General features: G+C 32.4%; 1 protein-coding gene across 1 annotated transcript; it reads left to right on the top strand.

Annotated features, from left to right (window-relative positions):
* Nucleotides 1-2,577: 2,577 nt before the first annotated feature.
* Nucleotides 2,578-7,660, top strand: LOC131147809 (probable prolyl 4-hydroxylase 10). Its single transcript, XM_058097398.1, has 8 exons — nucleotides 2,578-3,012; nucleotides 3,107-3,194; nucleotides 3,888-3,985; nucleotides 4,089-4,186; nucleotides 5,720-5,849; nucleotides 5,991-6,178; nucleotides 6,391-6,475; nucleotides 7,429-7,660. The coding sequence occupies exons 1-7, from the start codon at nucleotides 2,810-2,812 to the stop codon at nucleotides 6,459-6,461; spliced, it is 876 nt and encodes a 291-aa protein (XP_057953381.1). The 5' UTR covers nucleotides 2,578-2,809; the 3' UTR covers nucleotides 6,462-6,475; nucleotides 7,429-7,660.
* The last annotated feature ends 918 nt before the right edge of the window (nucleotides 7,661-8,578 follow it).

Here is an 8,578-nt window from a genome sequence, read left to right as displayed (position 1 = left end):
TTGTGTTCAAAGAAGTTTTGGATTTGAATTTATATTACATTTAAATAAAATATAATATAAAATTGTATTGAAATTCATTCAAAATAAGATTTGAAATTCGTGCTTCTAAACACAATATAAAGAATATTGTTGGCACAAACATCACTATAGAACGAAACATTTCTAGAATTTGGACTTGTTAAAATAGCGCATCCAATCAACAAATTAAAGTCACGCGCAAACAATTGAATTTAGTTGCCTGACTAGCTTCTTAATGAGATGAGGTCTCACAGTCTCTTTTTGAACCATTGATAAATATTTGTTATATACAATTTCTAAGTAAATTAAATGACTAAATATGTCTCTAGAAAATAAAATATAGTTTAAAAAATTACCTGGATCTGTTGGTTGGTCCAATCATGACTCGCTTCCCGAATCCAATTGAATACCATATTTAATAACATAACAACTAAGATAAAATAAAGAAAAATCTATAAAGTTGTTAAAACAAATGTTAAGCAATTAATATAAATTAAAGTTTTTAAAATTCATTTAGCATTCATTTTACATATTAAAGGATTAATATTTGACTTTATAATTTTAATTTATGGAGTATGAATTTTGAAATTTTAGCTTAGGTTTTTTTAACGCTATATTCAATAAATTTTAAAATATTAAATTGTGTTTTACTTGTTTTAATGTGTTTAGACATTTAGTTTTTACTAGTTATGAGCATGTGCACTGAACATGGATCAGATTTCATATATTACAAATAATAATATAAAATTAGTTTAGCAAATATTTTTATTTTATTTTTGTTACGAAGAATCAAATATGAGAAATAGTAGTGAAATTTTTAATAAAAAAATCACTATTAAAAATGTTACTCCGAAGAATCAATTAGTGGTATCATATACAAGGATATAGATTATGTGAAAAGGCCTTGAAGTGATACTCCTAATCATCCATAGATCCGAGACATCTCTCATCATCATGCAATGTTGCTAGAAGTGAAATCATATTTTCAAACCAGAACAATAATATTTGTCAGTACGAGTTATTTTATCATCTCATCAAATAATGACCTATTTAGTGAATAATATATTTTGACATGTCAAATAGAAAAAATATTTAAATTGATATAATACTAAATTAAATATTATCTCACAAACATAATCATAGAAAGTTAAGCATGCATATAAAAAGAAAATTAAGTACAACTATTGGCAGAAATTTCTCTAAATTATATTGAACATACAAATCTAAACTCATATGTCGTCCCTCTCTTCTATAAATGAAAAAAAAAATGTTCATATCTTTTCTAAACTTGAGAATGCATTCTTGGATTATAAGAGCTCCTTTTTATGGGCAAAATGAAATTGAAAGTTAATTCACCATTATGAATACTTGGGCTTTCATGAAAGATGATTGGGCTAAAGAGTTAGGAACCTAATAGGTAGTGAGAAAGGAAGTGTCTTAATGGAAGTTAAAATTTGGGTTTAAGACACATGAGATACTTCTATTTAACTTAAGAGTAAAATTGACATTACATATTTTGTTACTTGGAAAAATTATTTTTACACTTTTAGAAGTAGTTGAATAAAAATTATATCTAACAAACATTTTGTAACATTATAGTTACTTGGTAAATTTATGATTTATATTAATTTAGATTTTTTCATATATATATATATATATATATTAAAAAAAATTTGAAATAATGATATAACTATTTTATCGTACTGGTGTCAATAAAATTGACCAAACGATTAGATCAGGTTAGACCAGTCAATTTGAGAATCGATTGAGTCGTAGGTTTGTTTACTAGTTTTCAAGACCTTATACTAGTAGATTATCACAATTTAGTTTATTAAATTGATGCTATTTTAGAATATCATTTTATTAAGGTAAAATTAATTTGACTAACGGTTAATTGACATAAGGTTTATTTTGTTAATAGAATTAAATCTCAAGATCTTTTTTAATAATTCTTGAAAACTAAGGGGATAGAATGTCAAATTTGAAAATTTTAAAAAATATTACTAAATTATATCCATTAATTTAAGATTGAAAGTCTAATTTTAGGGCAAGGAGTGAACATGACATAGAGACCATAGTTTTCATAAAATTCATATTAAACAAAATTGAAACTCATTATTAATTGTCTAATCAGAAAAAGTAAACCTCGCATTATGATATTTGTAAATTAAAATTCTAACCAACTCTTTTTTAAACCATTAAATATGTGGCTTGATTATCGGGTGACTTGGGTTGAATAGAAAATTTAAACTAGAAAAAAGAATAAAAAAAATGTAATAAAAAAAATACATCAAATTAACATGAGTAAAACTATGTTACCTCAAAAATACTAGTACGAAAATTGGCACCCAAACCAAATATGGGTAGATTTCTCGTTGAAAAAAATAATAATATTCAAGTCTCCTTTATTATTGTTCCTGTTGTTTTATATTTATGGTATTTATATTGGATTCAGTTGGAATGAAAATTAAACTTATCAAATGTAAATAGATGAAATATGAGGGGTCATTACTGGAATATACTAAATCATGGGGTCGAAAAGTGAAAGAAAAAAAAATTAATTAAGCACATTGCGCAGCCGCCGTTGGAGAGTCAAATGTGAAGCTCGCGTTCCTGATCTCAAAACGCATTCCCAATACGACGCCCACTGTATCTCCCAAATACACAGACGGATCAATGAATTGAAAAGCGTGTAACTTCAGATCTTCATATTCATCTTCATCTTCTGTTCTTCAGAAATTGGCGTGAGCATCGATTTCTAGGGTTTCCATCGATCTCCGAAGCCGCAGCAATGGCGAAAGGGGGAAGGCACTCGCGTCTCCCTTCCAGGAAATCTTCATCATCTACGCTCGTCCTCACTTTGCTCCTCATGTTCTCCTTCATCGTTCTCATCCTTCTTGCTCTCGGAATTCTCTCGATGCCGAGCAGTTCCGGCAATTCTTCCAAGGCAAATGATCTCAGCTCGATCGTCCGCAAGACCGCCGAGACCGAGATGTGCGTACAGGGCCTTGAATCCGGTCGCTGATTTGGTGTTTATGAATTGGACCGATCTGGTGCTTACTGTCCTCAATTTTGAATTTTGCTGCAGGAGTGATGGTCATGATGATGAGAGGAGAGAGCAATGGACTGAAGTGATCTCGTGGGAGCCGAGAGCCTTCGTTTATCATAATTTCTTAGTAAGTTATGGAGTCATAGGTTTTTAAGTCTCTCTGAAACTAGCGCTAGTAAATGTTTCTTGAATTTTAGGTTTTTCAATTTAATTCGTTACCTATTGTGATTCTTTCCTTTTAAACTATTACAAGTTAATATGTGGACTGTGATTGCAATTTCTGTTTTGGAATTATGTGATAGTCACAAGTTTTTGTGAGAGCGCTCTGTTGCAGAAACGTGATAGGTGTTACAAAAAAACATATGTAGAACGCTGGTTTCTCTGGTCTCATATTTACAGACTATAACTGCATTTTAAGGGCTAAAGATGATGTGCATAAGAGAAGAAATGCGATGTTGGCTGTTTTGGAGCTCAATTTTTCATTGGTCGGGTGTTTACATAATTATATATCAACATGTTGGATACTTCAAAATTTTTTTGATCATAGACTCGCAGCCATTTTTCAACCTATATGAAACTTCCAGCCCTTTGATTTTGTTGGAATTTGACTCTATTGGTCTGGCCAGAATTTCATTTCTAATGTTTGCCAAGAGATCTGACCTGTTCGTCAAACATTTGATTTTAATTGCATCTATTGAATGGAGGAGATGATGCTAGCATTATATACTTTTCTGTTGTATGTAATTTTTGCTTTATCAAAGCCTCAGTTTGACCTCACCTAAAGACACACTGAATTTTCTTTTATCTGTTTGTTGGGCAGTCCAAGGATGAATGTGAATACCTAATCAATCTTGCTAAGCCGCACATGCACAAGTCGACAGTTGTTGACAGCGCAACAGGCAAGAGTAAAGATAGCAGGTGTCATTGTTATCTCTTTTCTACGTTTGCAAGTTAAATCTTTTAGAAGTTTTCAATGCCTTCCCTTTTTTATATAAAACTTTGATACATATTTTATATGCAGAGTGCGTACAAGCTCTGGGACATTTTTAACTAGGGGACGGGACAATATCATCAGACGTATTGAGAAAAGGATTGCGGACTTCGCCTTCATACCTGTAGGTAGGTACTCACAGGAATTCATCACCTTATAATGTGGTAGCGACATTCTTTGTTGATGCATAAGCATCATCTTATATAATTGCCTTTCTGTGGCTAGTAGAATAATTGTGTTTTTCTTGGATGATTAAAAATGTTCTGGAAACTTACGCAGATTATGTTTGACTTGAACAATGAACCGGTGATCCTTGGAACTAATTTTTCTTATGCCTTTGGATAGAACTAAATTATTTTGGAAATGGAGTAACCTTTAACAATCAGAACTTATGTTCTCTATAGTAACTCAAAAGTTTTTTTGTTCAAGATCACTACCTTATTTTGGTTTCCTTCCTGGTGTTAACTTAAATGAAAACAACAGTAATTTCCATATTGTTTCAGTGCCAAAAAAATGCACCAATCTGGGTTTGATTTGATTTATTTTGATTATTTGTTGATTATTGTTTCACTGCCATCAACTCCTATCATGGTAGTTTTGGTCTTATTACTATTTATTTGTTTTATCATAGATGTATCTGGATGACACCTGTGTCAGGACCCAGTTACTGTTTCCCATTCAAAATATGGGGTTAATTGCCTGGGATGCAAGGAATTTTGGAGATGTCAATATAATTTATCTTGTTTTCACACAAAATGAGAACAGTGAAAACTGAATTTAGTAATTTCATTGTTTGATTTTCTTGCAAGTTTTGCTAAGGCATGCTTGGCAGGATGTTGCTATTTTCGTACATTCTTAAGTGTGTTACCACTTCCATTATTGCCTCCACTTCACATTGCTTCCTGCTGCTTCTCCATTGTGCCACTGCAATGTCCTGCCAATTTCAATCTCTTTAAGAGGATTTGCTCATTGAAGTGGAGGTGACTTTTGCTGGGTCAGAGCATTTTTGCAAGATCAAACGTTGATCTGGTCCAGGGCCTTCCTTTAACTAGCCAACTCTCCTGGGAAGACAACTGGCTAGAAGGTCTTTTGAGTCAGAATTCAGAACTTGTTGACAAGGAGAGCCATCAAAGGGCATTGATTTTTGAGCTGCTGACTTATCAAAAATAAATAACTTTTGTGGGCTGCTACCTCTACCACCACATTGTTTTCGCTGTTGTGACCAGGATCATAGTCACTGACATTGCCTCACGATAACCTAATAACCTTCTCAAGCCATCTTCACTATCACAACGACTGTTACTTTCACTTTCCTGATCCTGGAAATATTATTTCACTTTTATCGTACAGTCTGTGCTTGCCACCTCTAACATCGACTCCCCCAATTGCAAACTTCAACAAAGGTAATTTTCCCCAATATGACAGAACATAGGAACTACATATCAGAGGAATTCTATTTAGATGAATTAAATAATGGTCATGAATTTGGGCTCAACTGGATGATTTCTTGATGAATTTGGTGACCCTAAAACTGCTCATGGATCTAATTTACTCCTAATTATTTCTATTTGTCTGTGTGCTGTTAGTTAGTTAAAATCTGTGCTTATAGATTATTCTGATTACACTGTTTTTGTTAATTGTGTTGACATTGCACTGTTCAGAGAATGGGGAAGGACTTCAAATTCTCCACTATGAAGTGGGTCAAAAATATGAGCCTCACTATGACTACTTCCTTGATGAGTTTAATACTAAGAATGGAGGTCAACGTATAGCTACAGTTCTTATGTACCTGTAAGTGAGATTATTTTAAGTTCTTTAGACTTCATTTCCATGGATTTCTTTTGTAATTCATTTTGAATATGTGGACATCTATATTTCTTTTTTTATTTTCTGTGTTTCTTGTCTTAGTTTCCAACTTTTATTATTGTGCAGATCAGATGTTGAAGAAGGTGGTGAGACTGTTTTTCCAGCTGCAAAAGGGAATTTCAGTTCTGTGCCTTGGTGGAATGAGTTATCAGAATGTGGAAAAGGAGGGCTTTCTGTCAAACCAAAGATGGGTGATGCATTGCTCTTTTGGAGCATGAAGCCTGATGCAACTCTAGATCCTTCAAGTTTGCATGGTTAGTTATTGTCTTACTGTTTATGAGTTATTACTGTTAGAAGCCCAAGTTCAGGGCAGATTCCTCTTCCTTTAAATAGGAGAGGGTCCTGTGTATTTAGTTCTGCATTTCCTCTCATAATATAAGCTTCTTTTGTGTTTGTTGATTGCAAGTTTCATTGAGTATTAATTCCATTCTTTAAGCAATTCAATTCTTCAAATGTTTTGCTCCAGGTGGTTGTCCAGTGATTAGAGGAAACAAATGGTCATCTACAAAATGGATGCGCATCAACGATTACAAATAAACTACTGGTTGAGGGTAATTTTCTATTCCATGTAAAGATTAGTAGTGCGTGCAATCAATTGCCCTCATGGTACTGTAGCATTTAATAGTTTATTTCTATAGCTTGCGTGGACACAAACATTTCCTTTTTAATTGTGAAGCAAGGAAAATTGATTCTTTCTGTATTTTCTTTTTCTTCTCTTCATGTTTTCCAAGTTCCAAATGATAGGGCTGCGAATGAGCCAAACTGTTTGGAAGCTACTCAGTGCTTGGCTCAGTAATGGCTTGTTCGGGCTTGTTCAGTAGAATAAATGAGCCAAACTTGAGCTTAGACTTTAAGCTCAAAACTAAACGAATTGAGCTTGAGCTAGATGATATTCGGCTGGCCAAGTTAGCTTATTTAATAGGCTTATGCGTTAGCTAATGAGAGGCAAGTTCATGAACTTCTAGGATTTGGCTTATTAAGCTTATTTAATAGGCTTATGTGTTAGCTAATGAGAGGCAAGTTCATGAACTTCTAGGATCAAAACTTGACTTGTCTATTTGCACGTCAAGAGATTCATCAATTTGTATATTTGGTTTCAGAGTTCATTTAAAATTGATACTATTTTACACACATGTTTTAAATATATTTTCTCTGTAGTCATTACTAATCACATATTGTTAATTATCTTCTGAATTTGTTCATAACATAGGATGGTAAGCACAAGTTAAAATTTCAAACTCATGTTTTTTATGAACTAAATCATTTGTTTGTTTATATTGAGCAATTTTAGGTTTAATTGTAAAGCTCAGTAATATGTAATGAAAATTTGAATAAGATTAGACATGGTTCATTTAAGATTGTTTTTAAGTTCTAGCTGGACGTGAAAAATGCTGAGCTCAACTCTGCTCCGCCAAGCTCTATTTCAGCCCCCTACCAAATGGAGGCATAGGGTAGTCTTTATTATTATTCCTATTATAACAATAACAACGACTTTGTTTGGCAGGGTTTAAGGCAGAGGTTTATCACGAGGGTTATTGTTGTACTATTGTAACACATTACCAAAGCACCAACATGAATCAAAGTTGTAAGTTTACAGACGCAGAGCTTCGGGTGCCTCTGTGCCTTCCATTTTTTTTCCGAAGTGGTGTTGCTGCTAACTTGTTTTTTGTGTTTACAATCTTCGGCTGTTTCTTGTTACCTAAAAGAGTGATGAAATAAAGAATGTGCATTTTCAAGAGAGTTTTCATGCGTGTGTTAACAAAGATTAGGCGAGTACAGAGTTGTTGATAGATGTCATTTTTCCGCGCCGAATCTTTAACCATGGCATTATGTTTTGTTGGGGTATTTGCCTTTGCGTTTATTTTTTTTGTTTTGTTTTTAGCTTTTCCCCTCTTAAAAGCACTCTTGTGCAAATACTATCACACAACATGGCAGTTTCAGGAGTGATGAGTCATCCGTTTTAACCTGTGATTAAAACCAAGTGGTCTTCAAGTTTTGGATTACTGCAACGCCATAAATTAAATGGTGAAAATTAAATGGTGAGAATGCAGATTTATGAAGATCAATTCTATTCTATTCTTGTGTAACTAAGTAAATGATTAGTTTTAAATGTTACTCTGTAAATTTATAAAGCTCAATTCTATTCTATTCTGAGTACTAAATAAATGACGACTTTGAAATTTTACTCAGTGTTCTGTGCGCTAGAATCAAATAGATTGGCAGAATAAATAGGCAGTGTGAAAAATTTTAATGGAAAATTATATAAATTCTGTTCGTCCTATGATAAAAAATCATTGGATCACCTTGTGATTTTATTATGAACATTAAATTCTGTTATCATGTGGTTTCAAAATTATGACGAGTTATGATGCTGATAGTTTTCTTGATGGAGATTGATATATTTGATGAAAATCATTTTAATGGATAAAAATGATAATATATTTTTTTAAGTCCTCAAATAATAATCAAATTATTTATTAGTCTCATTATTAAATAGGTACGTTCTTCAAGGCCTATGAAAATATTCTATACATATATTTGACAAAATTAAAATAATTATGTGATTTGTTTATTTTAGTGTTGAATCTCAATAACACTATCCAACAGGCTTAAAAGTAGTGGGAGAATAATAATATAGTATTAATAAAAATTAA

The sequence above is a fragment of the Malania oleifera genome, chromosome 1, assembly GCF_029873635.1.
Source record: "Malania oleifera isolate guangnan ecotype guangnan chromosome 1, ASM2987363v1, whole genome shotgun sequence".
NCBI classification, from domain to species: Eukaryota; Viridiplantae; Streptophyta; class Magnoliopsida; order Santalales; family Ximeniaceae; genus Malania; species Malania oleifera.
Note: the sequence above shows the minus strand (reverse complement) of the source record. Positions and strands in the feature narration are given on the sequence as shown.

What these genes read in the sequence shown, in the direction of transcription:
- LOC131147809 (XM_058097398.1), top strand. Translation starts at nt 2,810, where the DNA reads ATGGCGAAAGGGGGAAGGCACTCGCGTCTCCCTTCCAGGAAATCTTCA. An exon ending in TCGTTTATCATAATTTCTTA is followed by an intron (nt 3,195 to 3,887) that starts GTAAGTTATGGA and finishes TTTGTTGGGCAG; the next exon opens with TCCAAGGATGAATGTGAATA. An exon ending in CTTCGCCTTCATACCTGTAG is followed by an intron (nt 4,187 to 5,719) that starts GTAGGTACTCAC and finishes TGCACTGTTCAG; the next exon opens with AGAATGGGGAAGGACTTCAA.